Source organism: Loxodonta africana, chromosome 5, assembly GCF_030014295.1.
Source record: "Loxodonta africana isolate mLoxAfr1 chromosome 5, mLoxAfr1.hap2, whole genome shotgun sequence".
Taxonomy (NCBI): domain Eukaryota; kingdom Metazoa; phylum Chordata; class Mammalia; order Proboscidea; family Elephantidae; genus Loxodonta; species Loxodonta africana.
Genome location: NC_087346.1, coordinates 121,975,894 through 121,998,551, shown reverse-complemented (window position 1 = coordinate 121,998,551; position 22,658 = coordinate 121,975,894). Strand labels below are relative to the sequence as shown.

At 38.7% G+C, this 22,658-nt stretch overlaps 1 protein-coding gene across 1 annotated transcript in view; it reads left to right on the top strand.

Moving 5' to 3' along the window:
• Positions 1-21,010, top strand: part of DTHD1 (death domain containing 1) — a 91,294-nt gene extending 70,284 nt beyond the window's left edge. Inside the window, 2 exon segments of the mRNA XM_064286318.1 lie at positions 16,005-16,062; positions 20,691-21,010. Coding sequence (XP_064142388.1) covers positions 16,005-16,062; positions 20,691-21,010 — 378 coding nt within the window.
• The last annotated feature ends 1,648 nt before the right edge of the window (positions 21,011-22,658 follow it).

The window sequence follows — 22,658 nt, the reverse complement described above, 5'->3', positions numbered from 1 at the left end:
CAAAGACCCTTAGCATATGAATAAAAAAAGTGCCTCATTCATTGGAATTCTTAGAATTGATGTAGCTAGTGTTGAGGATGGAGAAGTAGGTATCCAGTAAGATTTTAATGAAGTCTGTCTTTTATCCTATATGTAATGGCAAAACCATTGGAAAATTTTAACCAGGTGGGTGATGATCAAGTTTTATGTTAGCAATATCACTGCTGCAGTCTATAAGGATAAGTTAGAAAGTGGTGGGCTTAGCAACAGCAAAATAAGGGGCTAATGAAGTAGTCCACTGAAGAGATGGTAATGGCTTGATGTGAGATCATGACAAACTGAACCAGCTGCTGTCAAGGTGATTCGACTCAGAGCAACCCTATAGGACAGAGGGGAACTGCCACACAGTGTTTCCAAAGATCAGGTGGTGGATTCGAACTGCCAATCTTTTGGATAGCACGCAAGCTCTTAACCACCAGGGTTCCATGACACCATAACCACCATGACAGTAAGGATGGAAAGAAGAGAACAGAGTTGGAAAGAGATTCAGGACTTGGGATCAATAGGACTTAGTGATAGAATGAATGTGTGTGGGGTTGGGAGGTAGGAGGGCATTGGGAGATAAAGGAATTGTGGAGAAGGGGCTTCTTAGAATGGCTCCCAGGACTCTGGTTCGAGCTAATATTCTATCATACAATATAGTGTTTTGTTGACTTTACTTTGGAAGTATTATTTAAACTTGTGTTTCACTTCTACTCCCTCTAATATTGCCTTATCCTATGAATGACTACAGCTTTCTCTTTGAAAGCCTATCACCAGCCCCCTTTTCTGCTTTAGGCTACTTTATACATAACTGACAAGGTGATTTTTCTCAAAACAAACATAATTATGTCACCCTTCTCCTAAAACTTCTCATTTGGTACTAGAATCGTTACTAACCAAAGTCCAAAACGCTTACCCTGGCATAAAGCCCTTCAAAAAACTCCCACAACTTCCCCTCATAGCTTCTTCATGCTACATTTCTCCAGCCTATCCATCTTTTGCCCCAGTTCCACTTAAGGTCTCACTTCTCTAATGCATTATGGTCTTACCTGCCTCAGAGTCTTTGCCCATGAACTTCTCCCACAGCTGCCTTTCTAACTCCACACTTAGATCTAGTATCATCTCTTTAGAAGAAGCCTTTAAATTTCCCAGGCAGAATTATGCACAACACTGTATCTGTAACCAAAGCCCTTTATATACCAACTGGTAGTCTGTCCCTGGGTGGTGCAAATGGTTAGTATGCTTGACTGCTAACTGGAAGACTGACATTTCAGTCCACTCAGAGGCACCTCAGAAGAAAGACCTGGGGGTCTACTTTCAAAAAATCAGTCATTGTAAACCCTTTGGAACACGGTTCTACTCTGACACACATGGGTTGTCATGAGTCAGAATCGATTCAACTAGAAATGGAAAAAGTCGTCTATTATAATTTTATGTATATGATAATAAGGATAATAATAACAACTAATACTTATTGTTTATTCCCTGCTAGTAACTTGGCAAAACATTTACACATATTAACTACCTACTGAAGAGGTGGGTGGTTGAAGAAACAGGCACAGAGAGGAAAATTCTTCCAAGGGGAAATCGCTAAAGCAAAACTGCTTTTGAAACCCAAGTTTGTTGATTCCAATGGCAGCATTCCTAATTATTATATCCTACTAACTCCTTTGTGACTGAGTTCCTTGGGACTGGGAGCATAGCTTATTCAATTTTATAATCCTATCTCCTAATATGCATTCAATAGTGTTTTGTTAAATTATTCTATGAGTACATAAACACATGCTGGGGAAATTGATAAAGCAATTGAAGTTGGAGTCTTAGCTGACAAAAGCTCTACCTGTTTCCTTCCCAGTTAAGTTATACTTAGCAGAAGCCTTTCATGACTTGAAAGAAGTGACTTATGTGTGGGGATTTCACGCACTCTGACAAGATCTGAGAGGAAGATGTTTGTGGCTGTCCAGGCCTTTCCCAGCAACCTTTGTATCAGGAAAGGCTATTCATGTTTATAAACCAAACAAACAAAAACGAACAAAAAAAGACCCATAAGGAAATTAAAAAAAAAAAAATCCATTAGAATATTCTAGAAAGAATTATGCACAGAATTAAATAGACATAGTGACAGACCTTCTGTATTAACAACAAGCTGTTGGGATTATAATCTAAAACTCAAACAACGAAGGGTGGAGGTTGAAGGTTATGCAAATTCTAAGTGTATCCTCTGATTTGTGAAGCTGCATTTATGAGTCAAAGGCATCAGATTTTGCCAAAATTACTTGGAAAACTGAACAAAGTTTAAGCATATTAACATTTATAGAGAGCTTGCCAAATGCCAAGCATGTTTGAAGTGCTATATATACATTATGTCATTTAATCCTCACCACAATCCCATGGAGTACATAGACTGCTTTGCATATTTGGTGGATAAAAAAATCAAACTTGTGACATAAAGTTAGAAACCAGATTTAGCTCTTCCAGACTGTTTTTGACAGTTTTTCTTTGTTACCTCATGTATGTATTCCTTATATATTTCCTGAATGACTCAGACCTTGCTCACTTTATATCTGCTGCTATCCCTGACCACCCTTTCCTTCTGTCACAGCTCCTTAGATTCTGTGGGGTCTCTTGAATTGACACACCTGGTTAGAAGGAGACTAAAGCTGTCTTCTTTTGTGACTGAGTTTCTCAAGCGCTGAATGATATTTAATATCTTCACCTTGAAAAAAGGCACAACCAGATCAAAGTCTTAAAAAGAGTAACTTTCTAAGAAGCAATTAAACATAAAACTGGCTGCATCAAACTTTGCATGGATTTAAAACCAATAAATAGCTGAGCTGAGCAAAGATGCTCAAACCTCTAACCCAGGTAGGTGTGGATCTGCATTGCTTCCAGAATTGGTAACCGACTGATTTCATGTCCAAGTCTAATCTTAAGATTTCTTCCTCAGAGGGATTCCTCTGGGTCAGAACTTCTTGCTCTGGGCTCTGTTCCTATGTTGTTTCACAGTTGCCTTACTTCTCTGCGGCTTTATGTTGGTCTCCAGGCCTTTCTAAGTTAAGGCACTGCCTTTTGTTGTATGAGCCAAGCATTTCTGCCCAGGGCTTGTGGAAGTTCTACACTGAGGTTATAATACTAATAGTATCTATGAGAAAACAACAAGAGGGTATTGGCTTTGATTAATTTATTTTAAAAAGCCTTTTTAGGCAGATTTCCAAATGCACATAAAAATGGAAGATACGATGAGCCTGTATGAACTTATCACCTATAACTTCCTCTCATTCTTTCATCTAATCCTTGTTTTTTGTTGGTATATTTTAAAGCAAATCAATATTTCAGTATGTTTCTTTAGCAGGTAAAAGCTTAAAAAAATAGCCATAATACTATCACTACACCCAATAAAATTAGCACTTATTACTTAATATCATCTACTATACAGCCAAGGAGCCCTGGTGGTGCAGGGGTTAAATGCTCAGCTGCTAACCTAAAGGTCAGTGGTTTGAACCTATTAGAGGCTCTGCAGGAAAAAAGACCTTGTGATCTGCTCCCGTAGATATACAGCTTAGGAAACCCTGTGGGAGAACTTCTACTCTGTCCTATAGGGCCACTTTGAGTCAGAATTGACAGTACAACAACCACAACTATATAGGTCGTGTTCTACATTCACCTAACGACTCAATGTTTTCTTTTTATAGTTGATTCATTCAAAAACAGAGTCCAAATAAAGTCCACACGTTGCATTTGGTTTGCGTGTCTCTGCCACTGTTTGTTGAGTTCTCAGTGTAGGGCACACCGTTTATGGATGTAATCTCAACCTATCCTCACACACTTCAAAGGTAGGGGCTGCAGTGTCTGTTTTACCAGTTATTAAGAGAGTTTAGATTGCTTGCCTCAGCTTACACAACTGCACGGGGGCAGAGGCTGTATTAGAACTCAGGCCTCAAGTCTTTCCTCTAAACTTATATGCTTTTCCTTCTCCTTCTATTCCTTGAGCAAGCCGGGTCCTTGCTTTATATCTACCGCTTTTACCACTATGTAATATTGCCTCTCATATCATTTGTCTCTTTTGAGGCTCTTTCAAAGAGCTGGTGGGTGGTTGTACTTTCTGTTGAAACTAAGGTTTGGAATAGAGCAGTCATAACCTTGCATGGGGGTCCCTGGGTGGTGCGAACAGTTAATGCATTTGGCTGCCCACCGAAAGGTTGGAGGTTTGAGTTTACCAGAGGCACCTTGAAAGAAAGGTCTGACAATCTGCTTCCAAAAAAATCAGCCATTGCAAACACTATAGAGCACAGTACTACTCTGACACCACAGGGCCATGAGTCATGGAGGATCCTCTGTTTACGTGGAGTTTTTCAGTTCCAGAGACAGACGCCAACTTCCTCTGTTGCCTAGGTTTTAAATGCTTACTTCTGAAAAGCCCAGTAAGTTCCTCTGTTTCATCTGTGTAATGACATCAGATCTTAGCTCATTTTCAGGGCAAAGGAGATAACTCCCATTATTGCTTTCGTAAGATGAAGATTTCGGCTTTCTCTGACTTGGGTTGAGTTCCATCAACTCCCTTGTTTTTGTTGGTGATTTATCAGGTGCCTTCAAAATGTTATCTCCATAGTTTTAAAAGGTAAAAAGCACTTTCCATACATTTTTACAAATGAAAGATATAATTTCCCGTAAATAAAAGGAGATCTGTGGTTATACTCCTTTATCCCGAATTTTAGATTTGCTGGTGATTTATTTATTTATATTTTAATTTTAGAACAATACACTTACCAGCTTTAAATAAAATGGATTCATATGGTGAGATATTTATTCTCTTTTTAATCCTCTCTGATGCTTCAGGATAAACCTCAGCTTGGTGTTAGTATGGCTTCACATCTTCCTAATACTGGCTAAGCTCCCTTTTTAACAAGCAGAGAGCAGCTTCAGGCTCAAAGATTTTGACTGACAACAGAATTTAATAACATTTTTTTGTTTCAATTCTGTTTAAGTTTTTGTCTCTGTTTATAAAGTGAAATCCTTTTTCAACTTAAGGTTGAAATATAAAAGTATCTTTAAAAATGTAATTATGTAGGTAAAATATACAAAGTAATTTAATAGAAAAATTATTAAATACACTCAGTCTTCATCTGTTATCTTGTTATCTGATACTTGCATTTACAGCAATAGTAAAAAAGTCTAGTATCTATTTTGCATAAAAACTGCATGTCTGGCAGTAATGAACACCAAGGTGTGAAGTGAGAGTAATGCAGACTGTGATGGCTAAGGTTATGTGTGAATGTGGCTGGGCTAGGATTCTCAGTGGGTTAGCAGTTATGTGATGATGTAATTCAACAGCTATGTAATTCTGTAATTTGGCAGTGATGTAATGATGTAGTTATCCTCCATTTTGTGATCTGATATGAGCAACCAATCAGTGGAAAGGGTGTTTCATTGAGGGTGTGTGGCTTGCATCCAGTATCAATGGATATTCCAGCAATGCTCACCTAGGTTACCCTAATTTTCACATAAAGCCAATTTTTGCATAATGACCTGGTCTTTGGGACCCAACCATGTTGATAAGTGAAGAGTGGGTGTAATAAAAGCTAACATATTTTTAGCATTTAGTACATGTGACACCCTGCTCAAAGCTATTAAATGGCGTTACTCAATATCTCCTTTCAATGACTCTATGAAGCAGGTACTATTATTAATATCCTCATTTTCTAAACACAGACACAGAAGGAGTAGTTTGCTTAAGGTCACATGGTTGATAAGTAGTATGATTAAGAATTCATTAGAGGCAGTATTACCCCTCTAATACTGCCTGTAAATCCAGATCAGTAAAGTTGATATATCTAAATGATGATGATAGTATAGGAGGTACTGGAAAGGCTGGGTGAAAAGTCTTGCATTGCAACCTCCACTGTATGTGAAAGTTTTAACTTACAGGTAATAAATAAAACACCTGAAGTCTTACAAATGTTAATTTAAATGTTATATCATCAGTTAGTGTGTGTTTTTTGTCAAATTATTTTGCTTCTCTAAACCTCAATTTTCTCATTTGTAAAATGGGCATAACAACAACTATGTTATAAGATTATAGATAATAAGATTATATACTTTAAATTCTTAGTGTAATTCTTGGCACATGGTAATTATTAAAACAGAAACTAATATTATTATTTGAAGACAATATTATCAATTGTTTAAGTTAGGGTTTTAGACAGGTCTGGGTTTCAAGAGTAGTTTTATAACATACTAAGCATGTTACTTTAGAGAAGTTACATCTTTAAATAACCAAAAAAGAACAAGCCAGTTGCTGACAAATCGATTCTAACTCATGGCAACCCCATGTGTCTGAGAGTAAAACTGAGCTCCATATGGTTTTCAATGTCTGTGATCTTTTGGAAGTAGCCTGGCAAGCCTTTCTTCCAAGGTACCTCTGGGTGGATTGGAACCACCAACCTTTCTGTTAGTAGCTGAGCACATAACTGTTTGTGTCACCTAGAGACATGTTAGGTGCTATCAAGTTGATTCTTATTTATAGTGACCCCATGTGACAGAGTTTAACTGCCCCATAGAGTTTTCTTGGCTGCAATCTTTAAGGGATCTCATTGCCAGGTCTTTCTCTCATGGAGATGCTGGGTGAGTTCAAGTCCCCAACCTTTTGGTTAGCAACTCTTGCAACACCGGAGCTTCTTTATAGATATCTTTAAAAGGGAGTTGGTAATGCTTTTTCTCACATGTGTAAGGCCGTATGGGATACTGATATAATCTCTTACTTGATTTATGGTAAAGTTGGACCTGCAACTGTAGAGCAAAGTTTTTATATTAATGTTAATCCTTTTATTATATTTCATCTTTGATCAATATTCTACCTAACTTGTTATAATATAAAACCACTAAGAATTCTATATGAGGTATACGTTATAACATCAAGAATATTTAGTTACTCTTATGATATGATAAATAAACTCAAGTTAAACAAATAACAGCAATTATTTACTTGAGGAGACCTCTGTGCAAAATAAATATAGAGTAAAGCAGTGAAAAATGGTACTTGGTTACTGTACCATAAATACTTCTTGTAAAATTCGTGGTAAAGATACACAGAAAAATACTAATTATATGTACTTCCTTGTTCAATTTTTATCCATATCACTCTCCCTTGTATGCCTTCTAATTACAGAATAAATTACCTATTTACCAAAAAAATCTTCAGTAAGTATGTGGGGGTGGGTGGAGCATGGGGGTTAACTCTGCATAGAAGGATTGTTTCAATGAGATATAATTAGCTGTGAAAATTTCTTCATGCAATAGTGCCTTAGAGTAAATGAAAAAATAATTAATGCCAGCGTGGTATTTTCTTTGTTGGTTGTATTACAGTGTGTTTAGCTATAATATTATATGTTAGATAATAATGTTAGATGTGCTTCAAGTACCAGAAAGTCCTTAGCATGTTACTTTATACCTTAAGAACATCTAGGCAGAAGAAATTAAAGAGGACAAACTCTTACCACTTATTCTTTTTACATTTGCCAAATAATAACAATATAGTTGTGAGTGTCCTTGAGGCACAATTTAAAATAAGATATTGCTCTAGGATTCAAAGACATTATTTTATTTCATTGTTTCCGATTGTTGTTGTGTGCCGTCAAGTTGATTTTCGATCTGAAGAGCAACTGAATGGGTTCGAACCACCCAACTTTTGGTTAAGAAGAGCGTTCAACCATTGTACCACCAGGGCTTCTTAAGGTTCCAATTGTTGTTGTGTGACCTTGAGTCAATTCTGACTCATGGTAACCTTATATGACAGAGTAGAACTGCCCCAAAGGGTTTCTTAGGCTGTATTCTTTATGGTGGCGCCCTGGTGGCACAGTGGTTAAGAGCTTGGCTGTTAACCAAAAGGTTGGCAGTTTGAATCCACCAGCCTGCTCCTTGGAAACCCTATGGGGAGGCTCTACTATGTCCTATAAGGTCACTATGAGTTGGAATCAACTCAATGGTTACGGGTGGTTTTATTCTTTATGGTAAGGAGCCCTGGTGGTGCAGTGCTTAAATGCACCTGCTAACTGGAAGGCGGTGGTTCAACCCCCAGATTCTCCAAGGTAGAAACTTCCATAAAGATTACAGCCTTGGAAATCCTGTGAATCTGAATTGACTCTATGGCACTAGATGATCTTTACGGGAGCAGATCATCAGGTCTTTTCTCCCAAAGAGCCACTGGTGAGTTCCTACTGCCTACTTTTTGGCTAGCAGCCTAGAGCTTAACCATTGCACCATCAGAGCTCCTTATGTTTCTAATTAGCGCTTTAAAATATGTATAAGATAGTGGGAAGGACTTACCATTTTTCTGACTTCCCCTTTCCCAACTTTCATATTAAATTTAATGGGTTATTGTGGTGGGACCCAGAGGAATTACATGCTATCATCTTTGCTGTCCATCTGGATTTGACCCATGTTCATTCTTTTAGGCTGGGAGAAGACGAAGTGACATGATATCATGAAAAGATCTGTCCTAAGTCAGCCATAATGGGAGTTGTTTCTATTGTGTTGTTTTTCACACCTATTTTCATACGGGTTTCTAAAGTGTGTTTAGCTTTGTTAACTCCAGCACCATCCTAAGCTCCCTGAGAGCACATTATAATCAGAGTGAGTCCTGACCCAGTTTAAAAAATTGAGATTCTTTTCAGACCAAAGCACTGTCAGAGACTAGATGGCCAGCAGCATCTGAGCCCAGGTCTGAGGTGACAGCACAGGGAAGAGTGCCGTCTCCAGTGCCATCATGTCATGGTGACAGTTGGATCACACCTTGCTATAGAAAAGGCTATACTTACAGGATTAGCTTTAGTTGTAGATGAATCTTTGGACAACCATCTATGTATTGGAATTTGACAGTTGTAGAAAGCTGATCTATGAAAAATGAGAGTCCAATTCTATCAAGACTTGTGTGATAAAAGCACTTAGGTGATTTTATTGAGCACCTACTATTTTGTCTTATTTCATTTAAAATGCTTTACACAGTTTGTTTTATTCAAAGTTCACAATGATAGTCATTTTAAAGTTCAAGAAACTAAGGCATGAATTGATTCAGGATTCAGCAATTAACAGAGTGGGATTTAGGTTCAGGAAGTCTAAAAGCTCACTTGCTCAACCAGCTTGGTAGTAGGGAAAGCATCAGATTTGTAGGCAATCACACCTGGGTTCAAATCCTGATCTCTCGCTTAAATACTCCATAGTCTCAGCCAGGATAGCTAAGTGCCTTGAGACTTGATATTGTCACACATCATGGGGAAAAAAAATAAGAGATGCTTCATCTTTCTCACAGTGTTTTTGTGAAAGTCACGTAAGATAAGCAAGAAGAAAGTAATTTGTAAGTAACTCTGAAATAGCTCAATTTTGAGACTTTCAGATTGTTAAAAATAATCTAAACTCACTGAAATTTGACCATAACATTTGTTCTGAGCAGTTATATGCTATTACCATCGAGTGTCTTCCTACTCGTAGTGACCTGTATAGGACCTATAGGATGGTTTTCAAGGAGCGGCTGGTGGATTCAAATTGCTGACCCTTTGGTGAGCAATCAAGCTTTCAATCACTGTGTTACCAGGACCATTCTGACTCCAGAAAAAGCAAAAGCCTTGAAAAAACTAGGTACAATGGGGTTTATAAAGAGAAGAAAACCAAACCAAACCAAACCCATTGCTGTCAAGTTGATTCCCACTCATAGCAACCCTATAGGGTAGAGTAGAGCTGTCTCATAGGATTTCCAATGAGCAGCTGGTGGATTCAAACTGCCAACCCTTTGGTTAACAGCCAAGCTTTTAACCACTTTGCCACCAGGGCCCCATAAAGAAGATGAGGGAGAAATTAGGAGATCAACCCTTGGCTAATCTTAACATGATTGACTGAGCACTGCCCTCCCCCTTTCACTGAGATCATGGGATATCAGTTCACAAAATAGTCTCTGCCCCTCCACCTAGCAGTATCTTTAGAAATGCAAATTTATTAAGCCTAGCTTCAAACAAGAAAGAAAAGATTTGCCACTTCTGGTGAAAGACAAGGAGCTGAAGGAGTGATTTTGGTCAGGGATTTCTTTAAAGTGAATATTTGACTTTGTGGGTAAGAAAATTCCCAAATCAAAGCAAGATATGTGCTATCAATTTCCCTCTTTGACAAGACATACCTTGTAAATGGGTTCAGAGTTTCTACCAGCCCAGGAAGTTATTGTATGGAAGCTGAGGTGCCTCCTGGGGTAAGAAATTAACTTGTGTCCACTACTAGACCTTGAACATAACTTATCTATGAACTATGACTTGAAAGAATTTATTTGTAAGTGGGTCAGACAGGGTGGGTGCATAGGTTTTCATAAAATTAAAAAACCTGTATATAAGTATGTATTTCTATATGTAAATATGTGATGTGCTGTATTATATATTTAATATATAAACATATTTTAGTAAAAATATGTAAATACCTATTATAATTATGTTATATGAATAATATATATCTTTAATAAAAATATATGTTAAATTATAACATGTAATATGTTTAGCTTTAGTTGTCAGAGGCCAGCAGGTAGTCATTGTAGAGTGCCGTAACTATTAGTGAAATCTGTCTCCCAATTCAGCCCCATGCATGGCTATGTCCTAAAGGAAAAGGTTTTAACTAAAAACTGAAAGACCTGTTTCACTGGGCTTTGTGACACATCAGGGCACAGTCAATACTACTTCAATGTTATGTAACGTGGTGGCGGGGCGCTTCCTTCTTTCTATCACATTTTACTTCAAGCTCACACACCAGGAGGGCTTAGGGTGGCCACCAGTGGAGGATTTCTTCTCTTGGAAGAGAAGTAGAAGACAGAGTGGCTCAGATGGAGTAGGTCAGAGTGGCGTCAGAGCCCAGCAGATTGGTGGCAGACTAGCAGCAGAACAAACCTGTGGCACCATTGATGTTGAACAAGAGTGCCTATATGGTGACTCAGGAGCAAAAGTGGCCTCTGGGTAGAAACCATCATGGTGTGCTACATGGTGGTAGCCACAGAGAAGGTAACTTGTCCCACAGAAGGAGAGTGGAGGGCTGCGTTGCCCAGCCAGTCATCGTGGGGAAGCAGTAAAACCTGGTGGAACAGAAATACTTGGAGAGGGCTTTACCAGAAGCTGGATTTTCTGCATGAAGAGATGAACATGAGAGCTGGGTCACCTGTGTGACACCTGTGAGGTAATTTATGAGTTAGAGTTCATTATTATTACCGTATCCCTATAGTATTAGGCATGCAATTGGAATCACACATTTTGTCCCAACATAATAATGGAAAATTTCATGCATTCATCGAGATACATTTTTAAGAGTGTAAAATGATAGTGTTTCTGTAAGTGTGCTCTCCACACCTCAACATCAATCACCAGGTTTGCTTGTGGTAAATGTAGCTTATCTGGGACCAGCTGAATCAAAATATCAGGTGGGTGAGCTTACTAGTGAGTGAGCTTGCTTTTTTGCTTTTTCCCCTTCAAGATTGATTTACAGGAACACTACTGTTTGAGAACTACTGCTTTATTTTCCCACTAAGTAGAAGGTAAAACCACTTGCTGAGAGAAAGGTGGCCAGACACGTGGTAGAGGTCTTGCACAGAGTAGTAATGATGTGAGATATCTTCTGTCGGGAATGGTCCTCAGGGATACATAAAAGCATTGCTGAGCAGCCCTCATGGCCTAGTTGAAATTGCAGATCTTAAACTTCTGGTGATAGCAATCCTTGGGATTGTTCCTGGAGGGCCCCCGTGGGGTTGTTGTTGTGTGCCCTTGAGTTGATTCTGACTCATAGCAACCCTACGGAACAGAGTAGAACTACTCCATAGGGTTTTCTAGGCTATAATCCTTACAAGAGCAAATCACCAGGTCTTTTCTTCCACGGAGGCTCTGGGTGGGTTCAAACCACTGACCTTTTGGTTAGAAGCAGAGCATTTAACCATTTGTGCCACTAAAGTGTCTTTTGTTGCCATGGGTATCAAGTCTTTACTGAGTGCATGATGTAAGTACTATGTGCTAAATATAAGTACTGATATAAAAAAAAAAAAAGCTGAAAGCCTAATTGGGGAAGAAAAATGGGCACGTGAATGGCATTAATAATAATAAACCAAAAGCAAACCAAAAAACCCAATAATGCAAGGCAATATGAAGAGATACATAGTATGATAGTGCATAAATTCTCCAAAATAATAATAATAATAATGGACTAAGATAGTTGATAAAAGAGGTGGAATTTGACCTATGCTTATAAATATGGTAAGATTGGAAGGTAGAAATTATTCAAATCAAAAGATAACTTCACATAAATTAAATGCTTTTTACTAAAGGCAGTGCCCAGATTACAAATGAGTTCTGTTCCTAAGTCTGCCTTTAAATTGAAATTGTACGTAAGGTGAAATGGTTAGGTACTATTCATGTCTAACATCAGTTAGTCAAATGTTTGTCTTAGTGTATAGTACGTAGTGTATGTCATGGATTGAATTGCGTCCCCCCAAAATATATGTCAACCTGGCTAGGCCATGATTCCCAGTATTGTGTGATTGTCCACCATTTTGTCATCTATGTGATTTTCCTGCATGTTGTAAATCCTACCTCTATGACATTAATGAGGAGGCAGGATTAGAGGCAGTTATGTGTTTGAGGTATAAAAGAGAGAAACAAGCAGAGAGATGGGGGACTGTCTTCAAGAAATAAGAGCCAGGAGAATAGCACGTCCTTTGCACCCAGGGTCCCTGTGCTGAAAAGCTCCTTGGCCAGGGAAGATCAATGACGAGGACCTTCCCTCAGAGCCAACAGAGAGAAACCTTGCCCTGGAGCTGGCGCCCTGAATTTGGACCTCTAGCCTCCTAAACTGTGAGAGAATAAATTTCTCTTTGTTAGAGCCATGCACTTGTGATATTTGTTACACCACCACTAGATAACTAGAAGATGGTGTACTTTTCTATGCATAAAAAGATGAAAGAAACGCTTCCAGATACGCTAAAACATCTGTAACATAACAATACAGTAATAATAATAATGTTTTGATGCGTGTCACAAAGTAGTGCCCATTTGTTATCACGAACTGTTGTATGTGCCTCAAATTTTTAATGTAATAGGTTTTACAGGGTTGGTTGTATGTAAGTCTAACGTTCATAACCCGGTGACTGCCTGTACTTCTACGTTTACAACACCATATTAAGTATTGTCTTAGTTTTCTAATGCTGCTGTAATAGAAATACCACAAGTGAGTGGCTTTAAGGAACAGGAATTTATTTTCTCATAGTTCAGGAGGCTAGAAGCCTGAATTCAAGGTATGACTCTATGGGGGAGGTCCTTCCTTGTCTATTTTAGCTTCCTGTTTTTGTTCCTGGGCTTGTAGATTCATCTGCTTCCATCGTCTGTGTCTATCTTCCCCCATGTTGGTGACTAATCTTCTCCTTTTGTAACACTGTGTCTAATCTGCTCTTTTTGTAACTCAGAAATAATTAGGTTTAGAACACACTCTACACTGATATGACTTCATTAACATAACACAATGGTTACATCCACAGGCATAGGGGTTACGATTCCAACAAGCGTTACCTGAGAATAAGGTACCTTCTTGGCGCACAAAGAGATTAAAATCTAACAAGCAGAGCCTAGGCTGATCACAGCTGGTTTTTATAGTGGCCTAAAGACCCACTGAGAAGAAGCTCTTGGGGAACCATGGGGAATACTGTCGTGTAATATAATGGGTGTGCCCGAGTTAAGTTCTTTGGGTTTGCACACAACAGATCATGTTGTCACAAGTATGAGCTCAAGTAAAAGTGACTTACTTAGCATTAAGAATTCAAGAACAGGGTTGTATTTAGGCAGGATGGCAAGAATAGTCAGTAATTGTAGGAGCCTTAGCAACAGTGGCCTGTAAAACTCAAAACATACATACCCTTTTCAACTGTTAGTGGCTGCCACTGGTTTTAATCTTTTTAACCACTTCCAAATAGATGAGGCCTGAGTTGTGCTTAGCAGTATAAATAAGACATGACTGACATATCTGAATTATTTCTACATTGATATGGATACCCTTGGGAGATATCTACCATATCGGCCCTCACTAAACCTATGTAAGTTCTGGCAGTGCAATAGTTAAGTGCTTGGCTGCTAACTGAAAGGTGGGTGTTAGAACCCACCAGCAGCTCTGCAGAAGAAAAAAACCTGGGGATCTGGTCACAGAAAGATTATAGCCTAAGAAACCCTAGGGCAGTTCGACTCTGTCATATAGGGTCTTTATAGAATCCATTTGATGGCACACAGCAACAACTCACCCATATACAAGGTAGATGTGTGTCAGGGAAACAGTTTACAGAGAGCTTGACAGCCCGATTTAGATTTGCCCAAGAATCTTTCTGAGCAGTGACATTAAAAAAAATTGTATTTAGCAAATTAAAATACAGAATATTAATGTAAAAATTGATTACCTGGGAGGGGTAATGAACTCACCTTTATCAATTAGTAGAGTCTGAGAAGATGTAACAGGAAGGCACCTTTTGAGTGGAAGAAGACAGAAAGTAGGGGAAAATTAGGGCTGGTCCTGCTGAGGAAGGTATCTAGGGAAAAACTGTAGGAGGGGAGTTTGCACAAGGACTAAGAGAGGCTGCCCTGTTTGGCTTAGGGCCCTGAGCACCAGAGAAATTCAAACGGTAGTGTGCAAGGCAAAAATAATGCACTGACAAAATGAACACTGAAAACCACCAAGGAAGAGAACACGTAGTAGACCGAGAGTGCCTAAAGTCCACAGAGCCAGGGTCTTCTGTGGTGCACCATTACTGCTTCTGTGGTTGCGTGCCAGATGAAATTCTTGGCTGGAATTTTCATGTGTGTGAAAAAAAAATACGTATACTTAAACATTAGAATCTCACTCAGTGCACCAAGATTCTATGCGAAACCTGTGAAAAGAGAGCAATTAAGAGGAAAAAACTATTTACGTAAAGAAGAGAAAACCCATGATGCATGCCTCTTGTTCCAGTCACAATCTAGGTGGTATGTCCCTTGAGGGGAACCATAGGCAGAATCTGCTGCACTCTTTAAAACGGCATCTGTCTCTTTATTTTGCTGTGCTTTTTTTTTTTTTTTACAGTACAATACAATATACTTGAACTTGTATTTCTTAATGCACTCCCACATGGTAAGTTTTATAAAACTCCATGTTTATGTAACATCTGTGGCCAGAATATTTACAAAATATGACATGCAGATTCAACCAACTTGTATGGAGTGTTTAGTATGGACTAGATAGTGTGCTATGCATTAACATACAGGGCCTTCCATCATCCTTCCATTTTGAGATATAGTATAGATTCACAGGAAATTGGAAATATAATACAGAAAGATCCCGTGTACCCCTCACTTCATTTTTGTCAGTGGTTTTGTCTTATGCAACTATAGTACAATATCAAAACCTGAGAACTGATATTGGTACAATGTGTTCATATAATTCTATGCTTAGGTTTGTGTAACCACCACCCCAGTAGAGATACAGAGCCATTCCATCACTACATATGCATATTCCTTCACTCATTCATCCACAAAGCTATTGCTTGTGTACCCATGTGTGCCAGTTACGCTGCGGAGTGTTGAGGCAAGGTGTCTGCCCCCAAAAAGGGCTTTTACAAAATGCCATATCTATAGCTTAGAGGTAGCTTGCTGTATATTAGTTGATTTTAAAACAATTTTAAATTTTAGTTGGAAAATGTTTATTCAGAGTTAATGTGAGTGCTGTTAATATTTTAATACGTATCCTTTAATTTGTTTATATTGACAGATTTGGGTTAATATTCTTTGCCTTATCTTAGGAAAGCAATTATTGAGTATGCATGCACAAATACACAATCTAATTTTGCGAGATAAGCAACTCTGCACTTTTTCAAATTGAGGTGAAGTTCAGATGGATTTTTATTTGTAACTTGTTCACAAATTAATGATTTCTTCAGCTTATTCTATGCCTTCTTTCCCCAATAGCATGAAAAATCAATCCACCGTCCACAGGGTACCAAAAGAATTTCCACAGATCCTCTAGGTAAGGAATATTTGCTCTGTCCTCATTACATTTGTTTTTTTTCTCCCTTATATTTTATATATGTATTGGTGAATCCTTAGAGGAAAAAGAGTAGAAAGTATGACTTTGCAATTAAACAATTATTAGGTTTGTCAGCCTAATAAATGAATTGTCCTTGGGGAAGTCTCACACATATAAAACAAATAACTTCTTGAAAGTGGGACTAATTAAAGTTGTGGTATAACCTATAAGAAATATGAACCTTGTTAAATGTTATTTTACTTGCACAACTAGTAATTGCTTAATTTGGTAAACCGACAACCATAGTTCGTTCTGGAATGCTGTTATGTTTTAAATCTTATAGTGTGGTCACTTCACACTTACATTTGAGATCAATAGATTTTAAATAAAGATATGCTAGATAAAACAAAAAAGACAATGTTTACCATTTGATCACAATTATGCATAATTCAATTATATAACAATGATGTGGGTTTCATGGAGAGAACTTGACCTTTATTCTATTTTACTCTTTGAAACTATTCATTTTGGTTTCACATTAGCACTATTAGCATCAACTATTATAGTACTTAGTCCTCCAAAGAGATCAGTGAACTGTGGTTTTTATTTTTTTCTTTCACTAATGTGTCAGGCCCACAACTGATGGCATGGAATTTCAATCAGGGGTTACCTTTGTGGATTTGCACACAAATTTGTGTAGGTTTTAATGAGCTACATTGGAAGTGAGTAGGATGGGAATAAAACCTAGTATTATGTACTTTTTCAAGCACAATACAACTGTTTTCAAAGAGAGGGCTTGTGACATTAGCCCAAAACAAACAAATAAATCCAACAGCAATAAATAAAAGCCCAATATGTTTAATAATGGCTATTAAATTTTGAAGAATTTTATGTTCAAATTAAAGCACAATTGCTACCTTTGTAAATAACCACTGTAGGATGCAAATGTATAATGATCCTTCCCATGTGTACTAGGAGTTCTAGGTGGTGACTGTGCCTTGTATCTGGAGGGCCCAGAAACACAGGTTGGGAGATATTTGTCCACATGGGAATCTTCCCTCATGACCAATACCATTAGTGCTGCTGTAGAAAGGGTGACGATAGATGAAGTTAGACATTTTGAACAGGATAGAACTATGAAAAGATTTAAATGCCAAGTAAAGAAGTTTAGACAATAGGGGGATCTTAAGAGAGACTCATTAATAGGGACCAACAAGCTTAAACTAGGATTTCAAAAATTCTGTCAGTTGTTTGGAGGATAAAGTGAAGCAAAACAACAGGGATACTAATAAGAACTTTGGCTCCTACAATACTTCGGAAAAGAGATAGGACGTGATTAAGCTTGTGTCAGTAAGGTGGGAAAGTAGGGGGAACAGTTTAGAGTTAGGACCAATAGAACTTGGAAGTGGGGATGAGAAATAGGACTTGAATAATCTTGAATAATATTAAATATTTTAGCTTATTCAACTGAGTGGTCACATTTACTCAGAAAACGAATAGGGTGAAGGATCAGGTAGAAGAAAAGAAAGGCCAGAGTTGATGATTTTGATTTTAGAAATGTGGAGTTTGAATTGGCTGTGCTATACACTGGTAAAAATGATTAGCAGTGGAATGTTTCAAATTTCCTAGGATTTGGGAAGCAAAGCCAAAGATAAATGCATAGAAGATCTGGAAATATTTCACCGAGAGGAGATGTGAAGGTGGTGAAAGTTAATGAATGAGTTGAAGAGGCCTAAGAGTAAGCACATAATTCAGAGGGGTCAGGAGAAAGAAAGCCAGTGAAAGGAAAAGAGGTTTGTGACAAAAGAGCCAAGAAGAGAACCAGGTGAGGCAGAGTCATGGAACCCAAGGAAAGGAGGAAAGTGCTTTGTGGGGCTCAGAGAAGACGAAGACTGAAAAACAGTCGCTGTAAGTAGTAACAAGGAAGGAGCTAAGAGTGTTTGAAAGAAAGGCTGCAATAGAGTTTTAGAAGGTGGTATATTACCCCCAAATCAAAGGTTTAATTAAAAAGATAGTTTACAGTGAGGCAACTGAGGTGTCAAGTTTACAACAGACGTTAAAAGTTTTCATGGTGAAGGGAAGTTGAGAGGACGATAACTTGAAATAGTAGCAGAAGCAAGGAAAGAACTGACAGTGTTTGTAAGAAACATATAAAGGACCTGTGGGGAGGGAGCAATTAAGAAACAGGTGTGAAGGAGAAGTCCTTGATGAAAAACACTGCAAGAGGGTATGGAAGGAGATACAGAGGAATGAGATTTTGTAAAGAAGTGATTTTGACATGGAAGGGAGGTTATGAGAACTGAGGCCCAATGGTTCTGGGTAGCAGGAACAGACACTGAGTGAAAAAGTCTGAGAGTGAAATCGCAGCTTAGGGATGGTGGGAAAGTTTAGGGTCATTGCTTTGGAAAATACAGTTAAAAAAAAAAAGATTTTAAAACTGATTTGTAGGCTTTTAAGGGCTCAAATGATGGGAAATAGCATAGTGTTTGTTGATCATATTCAGCCTAGTTTCATAAGGCTGGACAGATCAGAAATTGAATGCTCTGTGAGCAAATCAGGATTGGGAATTGACAAATGGAGAACAATGAAAGATAAAAAAAGACAATACAGTATAAGGTGGAAGCAAGGTAATCATTGACATAGTATGGGTAACCCACCACTGCCATCGAGGAAGTGCAAAATATGAGACCTATTAGGAGTGATTGCATGACTACTGTTGTGTGTTGTAGAGTTGACTGTGACTCATACTGATCCTATAGGACAGAGTAGAACTGCCCCATAAGGTTTCCCAGGCTATAATCTTTATGGAAGAAGATCACCAGGACTTTTCTCCTGTGGAGTGGCTGATGGATCTAAACTGCTGACCTTTCAGTTTGCAGCTGAGCACTTAACCATTGTGCCACCAGGGCTCCTTGATTGAATGACTAGAGGACATCAGAAAATAGCCATATTAGTGATGAGAGCAAATAGTGTATTAAGCAAGAGCAAAGGAAAAGAAGCAGAGAAGCTTAGGTAGTTATAGCCAGCAGTGAATTTTGAGAAACAGAGGCCACGGAAGCAAAATAATTTTGGTTGATGACAATTCATGAAGATGGGTCATGAAAGTCAGTTTCTAATATAGAGTTTTGGAGCAGACAAGATTAAGGAACTATATGGGCAGGGATATGAATGATTATCAACAAAGACGCTGAAGATGCTGCCTGCTGATGGCAGGAGATAGATGATATGAATGAGGAGTGGAAGGTCTTACCCACATAGGGTGGGCTGCAAAATGAATATGCCACTTAGAGGTAGCAGAATGTTGGTTTGAAAGTGACAATGGAGGGCAAAGATGTGTGGCCTCCTTACCTAAGTGAGTAGCCTTAGGAAAAGGACAAAGGTGACCTCATAGTATAAAACTAGATTCCAATTTATGTAAGTAAGTGAGTAGTTGTGTGAACGGTGACAACTATAGATTCTTGCGCTCACACTAGATCATGGTACCTGGCACAGGGGTGAGGAAGGTAGCGGGAGAAAATGGTTGTGATATGGGATCCCATGAGGTCTACGGAAAGAGAGAGATAGTAGGATAGTGGAAAAAAGTAGCTGTGTTGTGAGATCCCATGAAGCCAATGGGAGAAGAGAGAGTAGTGCGTAGGGGTTTTACTGAGAGTGATATATCTGAATTATACTGCAAAAGCAATAACAACAGAAAGAAGGAATCGTAGATTTAAGTAGGCAGGAGTCATAGGAGATATTTGTGGGTCTAAGTGGCTGCAACAATGGGCTTGGACATAGCAATGATTGTGAGGATAGTGCAGGACCAGGCAGTGTTTTGTTCCGTTGTATGTAGGGTCACCATGAGTCAGAAAGGACTCGACCACACCTAGAAACAACAAGTAGTCTTGAAGCCTGAGTAATATGTTGGTGTAAAAGACTTTCTATAGAATTACTCTTTGGGTAGTGAATCTTGGTGAGTTTGTGTGTGTAGTTGGGGAGTGAGGATTGACTAGCTGCTGGCATAACTTATATAGCAGATTAGTACTAATTAAGGGAAGTATCCTTTTGAACCTAAAAATATCCTTTGACACCAAAACCAAAACCAAACCCATTGCTGTGGAGTCAATTCCAACTCATAGCAACACTAGAGGTCAGAGTAGAACTGCCCCATAGAGTTTCCAAAGAACACCTAGTGGATTTGAACTGTCAACCTTTTGGTTAGTAGCTGGAGCACTTAACCACTACACCACCAAGGTTTCCTTCTTTAACACAGTGCTATTGATTGGAGACCCCAGCATCAGTATCATCTGAGAACTTGTGAGAAATGTCAAGTTTTGACTTTACCCAAGTCCTGCTATATCAGACTTTCTGGGGTAGGGCTTGCTAACTGTTTTAACAAGCCATCAGGAGGTTCTCAGGCACGGGAAAATTTGAGGAGTGTTTCTAACCCTCTGCAATAGGTGGTACCCTGAGGAGGTGACTCCAGCAGAGGCTCTCAAGTGTCTATCTTGGTTGTCTCAAATTTGCTTACCATTCAGAGACCAAACCAGAGAGCACCTGGATAGCCTGTAAACAGGTGTGGTGAGCTAGATAAGCACACCCTCCAAGAAATAGCCCCTAACACTAAGTGTTCAACATGTGCCTGACAGAAGTCCTGTGGGATAACTTGCTGTACTGGCTGGCAGAGGAGCTCTCAGAAGACAACGCCGTGTCTCTGTCCTCATCCCTCCCTCTTCGCTGCAGCACCATTCAGCTCATCAAACTGAAGAACCCTGACAATCTCACAGAACAGATCCATGAAATTCTTAGCTTCTGGAAGAAATCGCTTCCAACTTCCACTGATAAACTTCGCCTTTTGGCACGTCATCTCCGCAAGATTGGCAGGGGTGATCTTTCAGAGGAGCTCAAGTTCAAGTGGGAAAATAAAGTCTTCACTGAGCAACAGCAGTGATTTGATATGGCAGAGTAAATGTTGTGTCGCTCTGTACTTTTGTCAGAGAAAAATGGTCATGGTTGGTTTTTAAGGTTGTTCCTGTCAGCATTTTACTAGCGGTTTCTAAATAGCATGGGTTAAAGTAAATCTATTTGATAGATATGCTATTAAGAAACCAATTGAGACAAATGGAAAAGCTCTAATCAGACAATAAAGGCATTTCTGGTTTCGAGTGCCCCTTCGTGGTCCAGCGATATAGGTTCTGCAGGCATGATTGTCTTGAGTTTCCCCAAATGTAATAGCGTTTGTAATAGAGTTTGCCCTGTTTACGGTTTAATAGCTGAGGTTGCTTTCTAAGTGAAAAGGAAAGATACGATATACAGAATCACTTTTTAAAAATTATTACCTGCATAAAATTAAACTAGTTATCCACAAAGTAATTCACATTACGTAGATACCCTGGAGCCGGCAATACAGAACAAATCGGACAGCAGATACCTACCTGTTGTTGATGAGATACTTTAAGGAAACAGCTTGAAATATATGAAAAATAGAATAACACTTCAGCCACTTACTGCCATTAACTTTCCCTTTATAAAAATTTAGATTGGGTTAGGGAATAATTTCATATTTTTATTATTAGTGAAACGAGGCTGTGCAGAAAAATGAAGTGTCAGTGAAAAAAATCAGAGCCTACTTAAACTACTTAGGAATACAACCTGCTTTTTAAATCAGTTTAAGAGAAACCTTATTATCTAAGTTTAGCTGTTCATCCTTAAAAAAAAAAAAAAAAAAAAAAACACATACTGTAAGAAAATACACCAAAAAACTAAAGGAAAAAAAAATTACCCAAACCATTCTATCCATTGATAATCCCTATTAATGTCTTACTGTATAAGCTTTGAATCTTCAGAAAACCTAAAGCACTTTAGCTCCCTGAAGCAGTTTGATGTAAACGGGGCATTGCATTAGTTTCACAAGGTCATTAGTGCAAAACCAGCAGAGCTCTGGCTTGTAAACATCAGTACCAATTAGTTTCAGTTGTTGGATGTTTGGAAATTAAGGAAATTACATGAAAAATTAAGCTTTTATATGTCTCCCGAATTTAAATAAAGATTTTCTTCTACAAATTAGTCAGGGACTTAGGTATATATTTGGTTGTACATCGAAAAAGGGGGGGGTTTCCAATTTCCAAAACACAAACATGTCTTTGAAGAAGTACAGCCGTAATGCTCCTTACAAGTGAGGATGATAAGATTTGTTTCATTTACTTAGAACATGTCATCAGGAAGGACCAATTTCTGGAGAAGGACGTCATGCTTGGTAAAGTATAGCCAAAACCCAAACCCATTGCCACTGAGCTGACTTTGACTCATAGCGAACCCATAGGACAGAGTAGAACTGCCCCTCAGGGTTTCCAAGGAGAGGCTGGTGGTTTCCAACTGCTGACCTTTTGGTTAGCAGCCTAGCTCTTAACCACTATGCCATATCCAAAAACCAAACCCACTGCCATCAAGTTGATTCGGACTCATAGCGACCCTATAGGACAGAGTAGAACTGCTCCATAGAGTTTCCAAGGAGTGCCTGGAGGATTTGAACTGCCGACTTCTCGGCTAGCAGCCATAGTGCTTAACCACTATGCCACCAGGGTTTCCAGTATTCCATGGAGAGTCTGCAAAAAACA